The sequence below is a fragment of the Galeopterus variegatus genome, unplaced genomic scaffold (genome assembly GCF_000696425.1).
Source record: "Galeopterus variegatus unplaced genomic scaffold, G_variegatus-3.0.2 Scaffold947, whole genome shotgun sequence".
In the NCBI taxonomy this organism is placed as follows: domain Eukaryota; kingdom Metazoa; phylum Chordata; class Mammalia; order Dermoptera; family Cynocephalidae; genus Galeopterus; species Galeopterus variegatus.
Window position 1 is genome coordinate 96,416 of NW_007727058.1, and position 17,858 is coordinate 114,273.

The window sequence follows — 17,858 nt, forward strand, 5'->3', positions numbered from 1 at the left end:
TTTAAAATTTAATCCGTATATTGATAAGCATTTATTTTTAACTGCTGTAAAGTTTTTCATCATTTAACAGTTTATTTACATATTTTCCTACTGATGGACTCTTGTATTTCCAGTTTTTTTTTGCTTTTAATGTCACAGTTAATATCTTTGCACGTCTCTTACATAGGTTTCTTTAAGGTGTATCCATGGAAATGGAGCTGCTGGGTCATAGCCTGTTAGCCTTCTTGACTTGAGTATTGAAGGAAATTTTTCTTTAAACTCTATTAAGAAGATGGTGGCGGCCACGGTGGGAAGAAAAACTTAAGATTGCTTTTGTTCTTAACTCTTGTTTCATATAATTGGTAGTTTACCAGAACAGCTACAAAATAGTCATTAAACATGTTGACCTAAGCTATAAGCTAGCAGCTCCATAAAAACTTCTGAATGGCTATTTCCTATTTTCAAAATTTACAGAAGAAACACAGTTTTAGAACTCCTTTATTAGTGAGAAGTGTCCTTGTAATATTAACGTATTCATGGGCAGTGTTACACCTACTTCACACCAATGTCAGAAGGCTTTCTACCTACCTTCCTGACAAGATTTAGGTACAGTCCCATGGAACCATGGTCTAGGTATTCCTATGTTTTGTTCATTTGTTTGTTTATATTCTGGTAATGGTGTGCGACCGTCCATTTCAGGGTAGGCATTGGTGTTTATGGCCTGAATTAGATGTAACTTCTACCCAATCATTCAGTGGGCCAAAATCATGGTTGCTCCAGGTATGAATTTGAAGTTATTCTGGAACAAGAATGTTTTGGATAAAACTTTGACCATAGAGGAATGACCCAGAAAGTATTTAAAAGGAATAATATCTTGGACTGGTTAAATATTTAACAGCATAAATTTTCAAGTGCTATAGCATTAAAGGTATATGTATAAATTTTCAATTACTAATTTTAAGTTATTTAATTTATTAAAGTACATCCTAATCATTCTTACACATTTATGTTTACTTTTAGTTATCTCAAATCCTTTTTGGAAGGTGGTGACCCATAAATAAAAATAAGTACTTTTAATAAATGAAAGGAATGGAACTAAGCTCAGTATCTGTCCCTCTCTTCTCCTCCACCTACGTATCCTGAAAGTGATTAATTCCACAATTGATTGCTCTACTTGAGCACCCAAAATTATGGTGGCTGTAGTATATCACTACGGGGATTGGCATACTTTTGGTTTGGTTTTTTTTTTCCTTTTTGTCTTTTTTCGTGACTGGCAACGGATCGCAACCCTCAGTGTCGCGCCCGTACCGGACCGGGACCGGCCACGGGATCGCAACCCTCGGTGTTGCTCCCGCCCCTCACTCAGCCAGTGAGCGGCCAGTCTGTATGTGGGATCCGAACCCTCGGTGGGAGCGCCACCGCGCTTCCCAAGCGGCGCACTATAGCAGTGCGCCACCGGGCCGGCCCTGGTTTTGTTTTTTTTGTTTGTTTTTGGCAGCTGCCTGGTACCAGCACGGGGATCCATGGCATGCTTACTTTTGTGTGTGTGTGTGTGTTGTACAATACAAACATTTAGAAATGTCGAAGTGTTGTTTGTCTTCTGTATTTTGTTTGCAAAATTTTATTTATACAGCAGTTTCTGAATTTTTACTTTTTATTTTCCTTGAGTTAGAATGCTATTTTCTTTATATCTCAGTAGTGTCTTATATGCAATATTTATTCAATAAATGTTACCGAATGAATGAAAGTAACATAATTCAGTTTTATTTGAGTTTTTAGAATTATAGATAAGTACTGTGCCCAATTTTATTAAAAGAAAATACCTCATCTCTTAGCCCAAGGAATGTTTGCATCTCAAAACTCTGTCGGCAGCAAGATTCAGGCTGTTACACTTGGGGAAAGTAGAATTTTAAAGCCCTTAGTTTTCTCTATTCTATCTAATTCCCTAGAATAACTGCTACAACACAGAGCTGGAAACAACTTTTGGTAGGTTGGTATTTTTCCCCCCTATTATTTAAATGTAATATTTAAAACATCCAAACGATATATGTAAATTATAAAACATAATTATAAAATAAACCCTTGTGAATGCTTCTCTACTTCCTTCTCCCTAGCTGCTAGAGGTGATTACTGTTCTAAATTTCGTCTTACTGCTTTGCCTTTTTAAAAATGATTTTTCACGTTCGTATCTCTAAAAAAATTGAGGTGTCTAAAAATGGATTCATACAGATGTAATCTTCTGAAACTTTTTCATATAACATCGTGTTTTTAAGATTGATGAATATTGTTGCTCTTGGCTGCACTTTATTCCTTTTACTGTGGTGTTATATTCCATTGAGTGAACATGCCAGTTTATCCAACCTGCCACAGACATTTGGGTTCTTGGCAGTTTTTTGCTATTACAAATGTTGTTTCAATGAGTATTCTTATGAATCTCCAGGTACACGTGTGGAAGTTTCATAGAGGATACAAATATTTTATTTTTCACGCTAATGCTTTCTTTTTTTCTTTTTTGGCAGCTGGCAGATGTAGGGATTGAACCCTGGACCTTGGTGTTATCAGCACTGCACCCTAACCAACTGAGCTAACCAGTCAGACCTTTATTTTTTTCAGAAGTACTTTTCATCTAATATAATTTGTTCTTAATCTTTCACAAGGGCAAATTTTTCTGTTTTGGCTCATTGCAATGTCCCCAGCTCCTAGAATTATACTTGACTTATAAATAAGTTCTTGGTACGTGTTTGATGAATGAATGAAATGCTTTTCAAATTGATCATACCAACTTGTACTTTCTTCAACAGTAGACTTGATGATATCAGGCTTCTTAATTTTTTTCCCTAGTCTAGCCACATGGTTTCTCACTGTGTTCTTTATTTGCATTTTCCTGATTATTTATGAGGTTGAGTGTATTTTTAGGTTATTTGATTCTTAAATTACTGGAGTTTTTGTTTTATAACCAGATATTTTTGTTTGCTGTGGTAGGTGGATGGAGAGCTAGAAGCTCTGATGGAAAATGGTAAGGGTCTCTCTGATAAAAACCAGGTGCTCAGCTTATCCCGGCTAATGGTTAGAATTGAAACTTTGGAGCAGAAACTTACCTGTCTTGAGCTCATACAGGTGAATATTTTCATATTAATTTATTTTTTTATTTATGAATTTGGGGTGGGACATTTAAACTACAGTGCAGGTGAAAGAAGAAGAAATAATTCTGATAGGAAGAGTTAATCTTATTTTTAAAATGGATATGTGAGTCCTATATGACTTTGAAAGCTAGTACTCTTAAAAATGGCTGAAGAGTTTAGTATTATTTAATCTTTTAGCAGACCTGGCTTGTTTTCTCTCTCTAAAGAACATGGTGAGATTTCTTTGTGTGTATCATTTCATGGCACTTGGCATAGTTTTTTTCCCTTCCTGATTATCAGCATGCCAAAGCCTTTTTTTTTTTTTTTTTTGGTCTTTTTTCGTGACCGGCAACGGATCGCAACCCTCAGTGTTGTGCCCGTACCGGACCGGGACCGGCAACGGGATCACAACCCTCGGTGTTGCGTCCGCCCCTCGCTCAGCCAGTGAGCGGCCGGTCTGTATGTGGGATCCGAACCCTCGGCGGGAGCATCGCCACACTCCCAAGCAGCGCACTGTAGCAGTGCGCCACCGGGCTGGCCCCAAAGCCATTTTTACTACATGATCTCAGTTCAAGGAATTTTAACAGTAATTTCATTTATTCATTTATTATGCCACAAGATATTGGATAATAAAAAAGTGGATTATTAAAAGAGAAAAAGGAAAGAAAAAGCCTCTGAACAAGCATCTAAAAGGGAGAGAATAAAAGTGATTTAAAGATTACTTTTTATGGTTTTAGCTTTTTCAGTAAACAGGATAGGTGCAATTTTTTTCTTAGTTCTTCAGAATTGAATTTCATTATAAGTGACCTATTAATATTTATATAATTTTCTACTTTAGTAAAGTCCAGGTTGACTGGGTGCATTTTATGTATCAGGAAAGATTATAATCTATTACTTTAAAACATTTGTTAGTTGTCCAGTTTTAGTTGGATTAATGGAAATAGAGTTTTTAGGTTTTTTTGTGAGTATAAGTAAACTCTTTGGTCCTCTCCATGAGTCCTCTATAATGCTCTGTCTGGTGTTGCCTTTTCACTACTCGCAATCCTGCCTTTCTTCTCCTATGGAAGAACACACACTCGCAATCCTGCCTGAAGTCCTTTTTGGAACGCCATGGGTTGTCTTTGTTGTGGATCTGGATGGCAGAGCTAGGTGATGGCCGGGAAAGCAACCAGAAGCTTCAGGAAGCGGTCAGTTCACATTCAGCTCATTTAAAAAAAATCACTATATAGATTGCTTAGGTTGAAAGTGTGTGATAATATGAGTGATTATGAATTTAATGTTATATTTACCACTTTTATTAAATAATTTATCACCCCAATATCATTTCTGAAAATATAACCTTAAATACACCTTGCTAATGGTGATTTTGCCCTGTGCTTTTCCCTATAGTACTTTTTAATGGTTGATACTACATAGCTGGGAACTACAAGAGCAAGATATGATAATAGTACCATAATTGAGTGAAAGATCCATTTTGTTTCTAAAACCATAGTTTGGGAAACCATATAAAACTTGAGTTCTGGGATTCTAAAAAATTGGTAAAGAGCTGAAATCTGGATGACAAGAGTAAGAACATTTTGAGGAGCAAATAAGTGTTTTAAAAGATGTAAGTGGGAGGAGGAGAGGGATAGGATGAGGTTGGTTAATGGACACAGAATTACAACTAGATAGAAAAACTAAGTTCTAGTAATGTACAGTAGGGCTAGGCATCTATAAATAATTTATTGTGTTCTCAAGTGGGTAGAAGAGAGGAGCTCAAAAGTTCTCATTACAAGGAAATGATAAATTTTTGAGATGATGAATATACTAACTACACTGATTTGACCATCACACATTGTATACATGCTTTGAAATATAACTCTGTATCCCATAAATATGTAAATCAATACATTTCAATTAAAATATAAATAAATTCTTTTATATTTAAATAAACACCCACCCCCCCAAAATAAAAAGATCTAAGTAAAGGTTCGTTGGCAGCATTGTTAGTGGAGTTGTGATGTTTATGCATTTCCATGATATTAACAATATTTTCTAATGTAATATGTAGAATGTAAAAACTCATTATTTCTAATATAATCCCAAAGCCACTTATTTAATAAAACACTTTTAAAAACAAAAATATGGGAATGGGCAAGTAAATAATTGTTCTTGCCCCCATCCTTCTCCAGGAGATTTGACAATAGGTAGTTGGGGAAGCCTTGGTGTTTCTGTAGAACTACAATAGGAAGTACATTGGAAGAAATTCTTGGATTTCAGAGTGTGGGGGTGTCTGTGAATGAAGAGAGAGGGTCACTCTTTGCTAAATAGCTATTTAACAAAGGCTGAATACTTAATGTCTGCATTTTTTTTGTATACACATGAGACATCATTTAAATACATGTTGTCATAGAGTTCCCAAGCCTCTATCACAGTCACTTAAGTAATTTTTCAGAAAAAGATACCCAGGATGAGGTTCAGTATCATACATATTTTTAAAAAGCAACCCAGCTTTAGGAACTACTGGTAGAGAATATTAATCAGTCCTTTTTGAGGCTGTGATTGAGTAGTCATCTCTACATTTTTCTTGCTGATCAGTCTTATTAAAAGTTTTCCTTCCTTTCTAAATGAAAATAATATTATGACCTTTAAATACATATGTGTTTACAGAGGCTTAGGTCTTAATTTAATAAGATAGTATCAAAACACACCACTCCTGCAGAAATCATCTTAGTCCCATCCAGAGGATTGAAAAGTCAACTGTACAAAGTGATGTGATTTATTTTTTTTTTTTGTTATGTTTAATCAGATTATAAAGACTTTGGAACACTTGCCCATTCCTACTAAAAATATGTTGGAGGAAAGCAAAGTACTTCCAATTATTCAACGTTGGTCTCAGACCAAGACTGCTGTCCCTCAGTTGAGTGAAGGAGATGGGTATTCTAGTGAGAATACATCACGTGCTCACACACCACTCAACACACCTGATCCTTCCACCAAGCTGAGCACAGAAGCTGATACAGACACTCCTAAGAAACTCATGTTTCGCAGACTTAAAATTATAAGTGAAAATAGCATGGACAGTGCTATCTCTGATGCAACCAGTGAGCTAGAAGGCAAGGATGGCAAAGATGACCTTGATCAGTTAGAAAATATCCCTATAGAGGAAGAGGAAGAGTTGCAGTCACAACAGCTACTCCCACAACAGCTGCCTGAATCCAAAGTTGATACTGAAACCACCGTGGAGGCCACTAAGCTTCCCATGTCTGAACCAGAGGCTGACACTGAAATAGAGCCCAAAGAGAGCAATGGCACAAAACTAGAAGAACCTATTGCTGAGGAAACACCATCCCAAGATGAAGAGGAGGGTGTGTCTGATGTGGAGAGTGAGAGGAGCCAAGAACAGCCAGATAAAACAGTAGATATAAGTGATTTGGCTACCAAGCTCCTGGACAGTTGGAAAGACCTAAAGGTAAGAAAACATTTTTTATTTTTACCAGAATTATTGAGGTTTAGAAAGTTCTACAAACCTAAGTCAAATTAACTACTTTTCTAGCCATGTGTATTTCTGAAAAGTGGAATACCATCTCTTACTGTCAGCATCTCAAATATCCCTTAAACCTTGCCAAAAGTCACAGCATCCAAACTAATGTCCCCCTTTCCACATTTAGAAAAGCATATCACAACAATGACTTCAGTCATTCAGATGCTCTACACATGAAAAGCAAACCCAAAAATCCTTTGAGTAACCAACTTTTAACTCTGTAATGAGAAAAAAATTAATGTTTAAATTAATTAGAAATCAATTTATTGGATTAATGGGAAGTTAGAAAACCAAGGTAATTTAGCAATTTCTCATCAAACATGATTGAACATAAATTTCTATTCTAAAAAAACAACTTGATGAAGCCAGTTGATACTAAATTTCATTATTGTTTCTGAAATAGGCCTGCTTTTAAATGCTTATTTCTTGGACAAAAGATGTTGCCTATAAAGGTCTGGAAATCATATGCTTAATACATAATTTCTTGTTAAAGAATGTAGCAAGATGTGCAGGATTTGCTTTGCAGAAAATGCAGTCTGGGTCTTGGATAAACACAAGTGAATGACAGGGTAAGCCTAGGAGAGGCATGGAATGCTTCATTTTTAAGTCACCCAGGTCTTGAGGACCGTGTGGGAACAGGTTACTTCCTAGCTTCTATTTTTCTGTTCCTCTTTTCTTTGGCAAGAGGTGAAGCAAATAGATAAACCAACAATCCAGATTTATTTGCAGCAAGATGAACACCTGAATCCTCCTTGCCCCCAACTATGACTGTAAAGCTCACCCCAGTAGATCCTGTGATTTGACCTATTGGAACTGACCTTACACTGAGCAAAATGAGTAGTTGGTTGGTTGTGCACTGTGCTTCCTAATTTGGTTTGTCGAGAACCTTAAGTATGGTATGGTTTCAGCTCTCATTTACCCATTTGAGGTCTTATTCATGCTACTTTTTCATCACTTAACAGTTCAGGGTAAACTCAGCCTTATGAAATCTGACCTTTTTATAAGTATAAAAGGAAGAGTTCATAGCACATTTACTTATGTTACAATGTTTGACCTATAGGAATCATGCTTGCAGATAATTGAAAGAGACGTTGCGATGATCACTTGATGGACCTTTCTTTAAGGCCTGCCTTGTGACAGCGCAGGAGTCCCTAAAAGGAGTCCCTAAAAGAAGTCCCTTTTGTGTTTGAAGGCTACTGGTGGAGCCTGTACTGTGACCATAGCTCAGTAAGGAAAGTGGAGATGGAGACAGGTACACAAGTGAACAACAACAAAAAGCCTTTACATACATAGTTTTACAGAAGGAGAGTGAGTGGGGCTGTAGACCCAGTAGTTCGATTTTGCCTGAGAAGTCTCTGTTTGACAATAATTTTTTTTAAATTGCTAAGATATAATCATCATAAACTTGTCTTAAAATTTAGAAAAAAATAAATATTTTTGTTTCCCTATGTGACAGTTTGCTTCTGTAATTGTAATGGTATGAGTTACTCTCTAGGATATACTTAATCCAATTAGATATAACTGTGGTATTTAAACTTACACTGTGGACATACATTTTTGAGTCATTCAAAATTATTTCTTCCCTTTCTTATCTTCCCCACTCCTATCTGAAATATCAAAACAGTTTCACAGTACTATGTAGCTTGATGATCCTCTTGACTTGAGGTTTAAAATTTTATTTGTACTTAAAATGTATTCTTCTTATCCTTCATATGTTGGATTTATCCTGATTCTTAGCGTCAAGGGAGCCATTATATAAATTCCTCCTTTCTTCTTCAAATTCTAGCTTGCTCTGGAATCATTACCCATCTAGAATTATATTACTGAGCAGTCTTTACTTGACTGTGAGCTGTGATGTTTTGTTACATGTTGGTGCTGGGGTTCTTAATTCATCTATCATTCTGATTAACATTTATTATGGCTCTGATTTCAAAACTCTGATTATGGTCATCCTTTTTTTTAAAAAAAGAAAAGATACTTTAAATAACGTTTAACCAGAAGTCTGAAATCAGGAACCCATAATTTGAACATGTTTTAGAGAAATGCATTGACCTAATGTAATTACTCTATAACCACACTATCCCGGCATTGAAAGAGTTAACTACTTCTGTCTGACTTCCACCTATGTGTTCAAGTAGACATTGGCTGAAAAGAAAATCTCTTTTTCAGCCAACCTTTATTAGGCACCTGTTGCCAAGCATTGTATTAGTTGCTGATCTTTAGTTCTAAGGTCATACTAAAAAACATTCATCTAAGATTGTGGTTATGTTAGCCACTCCAAGCCTCCTGAACCTTCTGGGGCCACCGTAACGTTACTGGACATGTGTTCCACTTGGCTTTTCTACACACTGGATGGAGTGAAGAACTGAAATGGGTTGCTTTAGTTTCCTTAATCTTGGTTTTGCTTGAAGGCAAACTATCGGGATCATCAGTAAATTAGAAGGTGGGAGGGAAGGGAATGAAGCTTCATGAATTACTCTTTGTCCTCCCACATCTGATGATGATCCCCCTTGTAACTTGAACCATTTCCATCTAGCTTCTCAGGGCAGCAAGGAGCTTGTTAACATCACCAGCTGACCATGTGTCTCCTTTTCTCAACTCCATTTCCAACTTCGTGCTGAAGAAAAACGAGAACCTAGCGTGAATTCTGTGAAGAAACAGGAAGATGGTTGGGAAGTTGGATGATGCATGAAAAATATAATAGGTGAAAAGAGGACAGAGGTGGTTAACTCACTGGCGCCGGCGTTATTTTGGTGCGTCCATTGCCGACAATGGATGTCGTTCGGGAAAATCCCTACTCCTGGCGAGAAAGGATTAAGTGAGCTACTTTTTCTATACCTATATACATAGGACCACTGCCTTGACTCTACAAGGCTTACATGTTTTGACTCCTAAAGTTGGCCTCAACCAGAAAATATCACTGAGCATGTTGCCACTTATGAACATGTACTCATTTTCATGTGCAAATTTTTGGGGCTACATTTTCAGCAGGGACATGTGCATTTATTTCTCTTTGCAAAGGAATTGTACATCATCCCTCATGCTGAAAACATACCCTAGACTTTACATGGCAAAACAGGTAGTTATAAGTGGACTAATTATAACTTGACTGGAAAATATTCATTCATTTGGATTATGAGAAGAGGAGGTAAGGTTCCTATGAACTTGCCAGTTTTAATTGCCATTAAACAACAAGAAGTTGTAATGGTTAGTGATTCCAGAGTCTCTCTTATAAACATTTAGATTAAAGGCTGTGCATCTCTCCTTATAATGAGTCTGGGTAATTCTGTTTGCACTTGGATTTAGATGATTTAGGGACAGCATTCCATAGGTGTGATAAGTTGAAGTCTTCTCAATGACTACTCTTATTCTTCTCTTATTTCATCTTTATCTCAAGACATTATCTTTAATTCAACAAATATAGTATTTGTCTAGAAAGCTAAGCATTAAACTCTGCAGAAAGCTGAAAGAAAACATCAAGAATTACTCAAACTGAAATTTTGAGGCATTACCTGGAATTTCACCCCATCAGTAATATTGTATATGAAATCTGCTATGCAACAGTTGAAAATGTCCTGGATTTCTGTGATGAACTGAAAAATCTTTAGTAGAATAAGAGATTATTCTGTATCTATAAGGATCAATATTACTTATCCTTTAAAAAAAAATCAGAATTACCCCCAAAGAATGCTGTTTTAGATACTGCTACATTGAAATTTTTTGTGCGTCTCGTTTAGTAAAGGGCAAAAATGGTCTAAAACTTATTAGGAATCCATTTTGTTATCACATAAATACTTTAATCTAAATTAGGGGTCAGCCAAATCTGCCCCACTACCTGTTTTGTAAATTAAGTTTTTTGAAACAGAGATATGCTCATTCATTTGTATATTGTCTATGGCTGCTGTTGGCTATAGTTGTAGAGTTGAGTAGTAGCGACAACAGGCCAGATAGACCACAAAGCCTAAAAATATTTACTATCTTGTCCTTTACAGAAGAAGTTTGCCAACACCTGCTCTAAATGATAAAGTACAGAATCTGGCTGCTCTAAACATTCTGATTTTGAATGAAGTCATTTTCACTTTACTCTTTTGGGTGAGCTCTTATTCTGTTTCCCTAAACACATAATGATCATGTTTCTATTGCCCATGAAGTTAATTAGTTTTTTTTTTTTTTAAGTCTTGGCCCTGTTTAGGAAAAGTTACTTTCAGTGATTTGTATGTAAGACTATCTGAGAAGTGAAAGAGTATATACATTACAGAATTTCTAGGCTAGAAGGGACCTTTAAGGAATGTTCTTCCCCTAGGACCATGATCAAGTCAGTTGGAAACTTGAGACTTTTCCAGTATAGATGTAGGTAGTAGAATCTAGTCTTATATATAATTATAATGAAAATGTATCAGTTTTCCTCCTTAATATTTTAAACTTTTAATTATGATATAATTTTAGTTTTACAGCAAAATAACAAGAATAATATTCTGTATGTATTCTGCATGTAATATACATTCTAGTAACAAATGTAGAGAAAATTTGGCTAAAAATTCCTTTAAATTCTTCATTCAGATTCCGTAGTGTTAACATTTTGTCAGATCTTCTCATTTTTCTCTTATTTTTCTGAACTTTTAAAAAATAACATAGATATGATACAGCATTGCCCCTAGATATTTTATGTTTATTTCCTAAAAACAAGGACTTTTTTTATGACTTTAGTACACTTATCAAAATCAGCAAATTACAGTGATATAATACTATGGTCTAATCAACAGGCTTCATTCAGATTTTGCCAGTTCACATAATGTCCTTTATAGCAAAGTAATAATAATGATGATGATGATGATGATGATGTTACTGTTGTTCTGACTGAGAATCTAATGTGGGAGCAAGCATTACATTGAATTTGTCTGATTAGTATCCTTTAATCTGGAAATAGTTTTTCAGTCTTCCTTTGTCTATTATAAACTTCACATTTTAAAATATTTTTGAGTTTTGCAGAATAGCCCTCAATTTGGGTTTATCTGAAATTTTCTTTTGTTTGGATTCAGGTTATACATTTTTGTCAGGAATATTATAGTAGTGTTCTTCACATGATGTTGATTTGTCTCATTACTGACATTGTCAACTTCGATCACTTCATTAAGGTGTTTTCTGCTAGCCTTCTCCAAAGTAAAGTTACTGTTTTCCCTTTATAATGAAAAAGTATCACATATGAGCAAATTTGGAAATATGTAAATATTCTCTTGTTCATCAAATTAACCATCAGATTCAGTATCCAATGATTTGCTAAAATTACTTATTACTATGGTGGATGCCAAATAGGTGATTTTCTAATCTGTCATTCCATTTACTTCTTTGTTTATTGGTTGCAATTCTTTTGTAAGCAAGAGCTTTACCTGTTATACCATTTATTTTTTTATTTACTGATTTATATTACTTTAGACTCATGGATTCTTGTTTTATTCAGTGGATTTTGATCATTATTTTATTTATTTATTGCTTAAATTATCTCTTATTTAGCCAGTGGAAATGTCTTCAAGTTGACTTTTGTGTCATTTGGACAGGTCTCCATCTTTTTTTTTTTTTTTTTTAACTTTCTGGCACAACATACTGTTTCAGGCACATCTTGTGCTTTCCCTTCCTCAGTCCTGGAATTAGACATTTCTCCAAGAAACTTTGGTTCTTTGTGGTGGGAAATGATATTTTGAAACCAAGATATAGGTTCTAGATGAAGTCATTGCTACTGGGAACACTGCTTCTAGGACCTGTCAGCAAACTGTATATAAAATATGTGTGTGTGTACGAGCGATCTTCAAAAAGTTCATGGAAGGACTTGTGTTATCTTTTAATTATATTTTTCCATGAATTTTTTGAAATACCCTCATCTATATGAATGAATGTGTGTGTATACACACAATGTACTTAACCAATCTATAATTTCTCTTTCCTTTTGTTAATGAGACCAACATCCGCTTCTGAATCTTTTGAGCTTCCTTTTGTGACTGTCACTGACTGTTCCTCTTTTGCCTATCTCGTAAAAGGCTGTATTTCTTGGGGCACCTGAGATTTCTTTTGTCTTGCATGTTAAAAAGGTCACATTGTCCTTTTGCCACTTTTAATTCAGGCCTTTCACGTCATTTCTTGCTTAGACTGTTGCAACAGCCTCCTATTTGTCCTTGCTTCCATTCCCCCTCTCCCCCCGCTTCTTATTATCCTCTATTCTGCATCCTTTTAAGAACATAGATATTATTAACAGGAATCTCTGGTGGCTTCACAGAGACTCCTGTTACTCAAACAACAAAGTCTTTAGTGTATAGTATGGGAGGTACTTCTATGTTTCTCTTACATACTTAGTGTATGAGTCACGTCAGTCTGCTCATTCACCTCTCTGTATCCTTGGAAATGCTGTTCTCCTTGCTTGGAATATCTTTTTTAAAAAGCTTCCTTTACTTAGACATTCAGTTCATTCTTTGTGATGCTTTGTCCTTTTCTGTATTTCTATACAATGGTAGTAATCTTAACATATTACTAAAATTTCTTGCTTATATTCTTATTTCCCCCTCACTAGATCATGAAATCTTCAAGGGCAGGGGCTGTTTCTAAATCTTTGTAGTAAGAGTTACTTATGGTATATTTGTAGTAATGGTTATGGTTATGATAAGTTACCTGTTATTGATGGTGAGTGACTACTGTTTCCCCTACAATCTGTGCTATATCCAGTAGCCAGATTGATCTTTTTCTTAGGAAATGCAAATCTGTTCACGTCAGTGCCCTATTTAAAATTTTTAAATGGTTCCCCATTACACTGTTAAAATTAAATCCATTTTTCAGAACATGGCTTGTCATGGCATAGGCTGGTCCCCATTTATTTTTACAGTCTCACTTCAAGCCATTCTAGTCCAGTAGTGGGTCTCTGCTGCTAATGTTCATACACACATATACATTCACTCAGAATGTTTGTTCTGCCCTTTGTGCATGCTCTTATAATGTCCTTTCCAGTCATAGCAGATAATATTTTATAATGGTACACTGAGTGAAGGCAGAGACAGCTTCTGTCTGGGCCACTCAAGTCTTCCCAGTGTACAGTGGAGAGCCTGGTATGTAGTTTGGCACTTCATAAATATTTGAATGAAAAAGTGAAGAAGGTCTGCATTTTTCCATATCACACTGCTTCTTGAATCACTAGCGTGTATCTTTTATCTGATAGGTGGTCAGAAAATATTTATGTGAGTGTCATGTAATCTTTTCAAACCTGTGAAGTAAGTGGCGGTATTTTTATCAGCTGTAAAATGAAAACAAACAGGTCCATACGGTTGTGACTTAGCTTTTAAGTGACAGAGCTGGAAATTGACTCAGGTCTTCTGATTTAAATCCTATATTCTTCCATTCCCTTTTCAGATCCAAAAAATAGTGATTTCTATGTCCTTGCTTGGTAGTTCATGCAATTGTGTATCTTTGGCAAATGCTTTTCAGATTTCTCTTAATCTCTTTCTGATTTGGAAATTGTAATAAGTCTGAATTCATTCTAAAATCATAGGAACCGTTTTAGCGTTATATTCAAGTATCTTTTTTTCCTTAATGTTGCAGATATTTTCAACCTGTACTCTGTGACTGAATTTCAGGGGTTTTTCAGAACCCCTGAAATCACATGTAAGACTGTGGACTTTTCTGGGAGTGAGCAGCATGTCTAACAGGGTTGTGTATATATGTGAATTGGTAGAGGAATGAACTGTGGCCCAGGAAGTGTTTTTCAGATGATTCGGACATCAGGAGGGTTCCTATTCTTAACTTCAGGGTTGGGTTGACTAGTGTAACATGTAACTTCAGTGAACTCACTTAGAGGGCTGTGGTGATTCTTCAGGTTTAATTACAAAAATTGTAGTGGAGGTAGTGAAATTTGAAAAGCATTAAGGAAAAATCCTAGCTCTGGAATTAATCATGACCTTGATTATTCATCAGCGATTACTAATCTGCATGAAAGTGCTTTTATTTTTTTTTTTTTTGCACACATATTTGCTACGTGACTAGAGAGCTTTGAAAGGATGGACAGTGTCAGCTATTCACTTTCATGCTTCAATACTAAGCCCAGCAGACGTGTGTTGAATAAAACAGCATTGAGAGTCTATGAATTGTAGGCAACGTGAGTAAGGCTAGAGAATGGGGCTTGGGGGTTGGAGAACAAGTTTAAACTGAAGGACAATAAACTAGGAGGGCTTTTTCCGTATGACACTTAATGAAGATCAGCATTTAGACATTGCCTTGTGAATAGCCAGGTTACTTAGACCTTTCCCACAGGCTGTGGTCTTTACCAGGAATATAGTCATAATGCACAAGTCTTTTAGTACTCTGCCTAGGGCTTCTTCTGAAGCATGTTATTATTTTTTCCTCTTTTTATTTGAGTTTTAAAAATAGGCCATTCCTGCACACGATACAAAATTCAGAAGGCGTACAGTGAAATGTTTCACCCCAACCCCTGCTTGCTATCCTGTTCCATGGAGGCAACCAGTACAACCAGTTTCTTCTGTAGCCTTCCAGAGATAATTTATTATGCATATATATTTTGTCTGTTTTATAAAACTGACAGCACTTTTCAGTTCCTTACTTTTTATTTAATATATTGTGAAGATTGTTTCATACCAGTTTATAAAGAATTTCTTTATTTTTTCATACCTGCATAATATTTTATTGTATAGATAGGCCATAATTTTTTTAATCAGTCTCTATTGTAGCCATTTAAGTTGATTCCTTTCTTTGGCTTAGCAGCAAGTAATTTTTACCTAAGTTATTTCATATATTTATACATGTGGGAATATGCATAGTTGGGTAAGTTACTGAAAGTAGTATTGTAATTTTGATAGGCATTGCCAAATTGCTCTTCATAGTTGTGCTAATTTAATTCTCATCAGCAATGTATATGCATAAAAGGGCCCATTTCACCACACCCTGGCCAACACAAGTATTATCAAACTATCTTAGTGAGACTGATAGGCAAAAATGGTATATTATTTTTTTTAATTTGCATTTCTCCTATGCATTAGGTATTGAATGTCTTTCCATTTGTTTTTCCTATTTTAAGAACTATGTTCATATTCTTTGCTCCTTTTTCTTATTGGCTGAAGACTGAAAAGAGATCTTGCTACCTTTCATTTCTCGGAAGGCCCAGCTGTCTGGAGTTAGACATAAAGAATGTCTCTTCAGGGGTTTAAAAGAATAAAGAAAATTATTCTACTCCCCTTTTCTCTTTCTTTCTCCCTCTCACTCTCCCTTTTTCTCTCCTACTCATGTATGTGATTTTATGAAACCTCCAGATGTGCATATTATCTTTTAAGGTTTCTTTTCAATTTTTCAATTCAGATCTCTCTGACCAAGTAGAATCCCCTCTACCCAGAGTGCAGATTTGTTAGATCATGGTCCTTTTGTTTCCTATTTGGCCCTCCTTAGCCTTTATCAATCAGAAGTATTTCATATTTTTTTAATTCTTGATAAAACTTATCTTCATTATTTCTTAAAATATTTCCTTGTCTCCTAGGTTGGTACTCGAACTTTTAGCCTCCATGTCTCATAGCTTTGCTTTCATATTTTCTCTCTCTTTATCATTTCCTGCTGCTTTTTGTCTGTTCTTCCAGCTATGAAAGTAAAACTTTCCTCACAGTCTTTTTCTCTTTCTCTCTTAGTATTGCTGTCATTTAGGAGAATATTTAGGAAAGAATATTTGGTTGGTACATACAAAATTTGATCCGTGCTTGCTAACAAGGAAAAATGAAATAAACGTAGCCTTCCTTAGTTTTAAGATATAAATCCGTTGTTACAGAACATAATCTGATGTCTATGTAATAAAAGGTAGAAAACTTATTTTACTCTCATTGTAAGTTATTTTGTTCTCATAAGTATTGTTTAACTCAGAAACAGTCTAAGTCAGCGTTAATTTTTTTCCTTTCCAGAAAAAGGTTTCTTGTAAATTATTGTTTCATAATTTCATTTAAATCCTGTTTCTACAATATATTTCTAGTGGTTCATTTGGGATATATTAATAAAGTCCTGCATTACCAACAAGCTTCCAATGAGTACTTTTTGAGACTGCTAGAAGAAAAAATTCCAGATTAGGCTGTGTAAAGACCTAGAAATAGGTGTCTTGTTCAAGTATTTATTTAGAAATAGAAAATATGCTATATGAATCAAGCATAAAAAATTTCCTTTGAACCCTTAATTTTATTTTCTTTCAAATCAGCCTATTTTTCTTTATACACTTTCTCTCTTGGCAGTTTCTTATAGTATTAATTATGTTCTTGTTTCTTAAGATTTCCCTAAATTGTGGATTTCTTGCTTTAGCCTGTTTCTTGAATTTCAGATGTATATTTTCAGCTTTCTGTTGGCTTTCTCCTCCACTTGCCCTTCAGACTAAGCTTACAACCTTCTCTTACAAACTGGTTCTTCATGTTATGTTCATTTCTATTAACAGCTTCATCATTTTCCTAGTAACCTACATTCAAAACGTTCACTCACTTTTTAATTAAAAGATTGCTATTGCTAATTATAGCAGTCTCTCTGAAAATGCTGTTATTTTAGGGACAGTTTTGTTGGGAAACAACTTTTTTCAAAATATGACAGATTTGAGTGTCATCTTCAGATCTTTTGTAGGTGTTTTTTAAATCACCACCATCTCTGAGATATTTGCACAAAAGTAAAGCTTCAGAGTTGTTGAATTTGTATGTATGTATTAATATGTGCTAGATAATCCATTTACATTCACTTTCTGAAGCTTTCCCACTCTCAGGAATTAAGTCCTTTTTTAAGAACCTAGTATGGTACAGTGCACACTGTAGACAATTATGAGATTTGTGTACACAGAATTTAGAATCTTGAATCTTAGAACCTCCACAGTCTTTGTCTTCAGCATTCTCTTCTGGTAAATAAAAATTTGAGACTTTGTAGATCTGCAAGATGCCTTTATTCTGTTCCCCTTTGTTTAGAAGATCATATAAGTATCATTTGGAAATAAATTTTCTTTTAAAAGTTCAAGATATCACTGAATCATTTTCTAGCATATGGTGTTACTACTATCGAAATCTGATACCATTTCAACTCATTTGCTGTGGTAGGTGCTCCAAGTCCTCTCTATCTGGTAACTTATATCTTATATCTTACATCTTATTGCTTAGTTGTAAGCAATTTTCTTGTATTATTTCTTTGATACTTTCCACCCTCAATTTTCTCTCTCCTTGCTTTCTGGAATTCCTGTGATT

The 17,858-nt window shown here is 35.2% G+C and overlaps 1 protein-coding gene across 2 annotated transcripts in view; it reads left to right on the forward strand.

Moving 5' to 3' along the window:
* Window positions 1-17,858, forward strand: part of SETD2 (SET domain containing 2) — an 82,702-nt gene that overhangs the window by 22,126 nt on the left and 42,718 nt on the right. Inside the window, exons 9-11 of one of the 2 annotated variants that reach the window (XM_008573642.1) lie at window positions 2,962-3,096; window positions 4,169-4,288; window positions 5,890-6,552. In XM_008573642.1, coding sequence (XP_008571864.1) covers window positions 2,962-3,096; window positions 4,169-4,288; window positions 5,890-6,552 — 918 coding nt within the window. Of the gene's footprint in view, window positions 1-2,961; window positions 3,097-4,168; window positions 4,289-5,889; window positions 6,553-9,276; window positions 9,443-10,616; window positions 10,717-17,858 lie in introns of those variants that run through there. The other variant, XM_008573643.1, reaches the window with a different exon arrangement.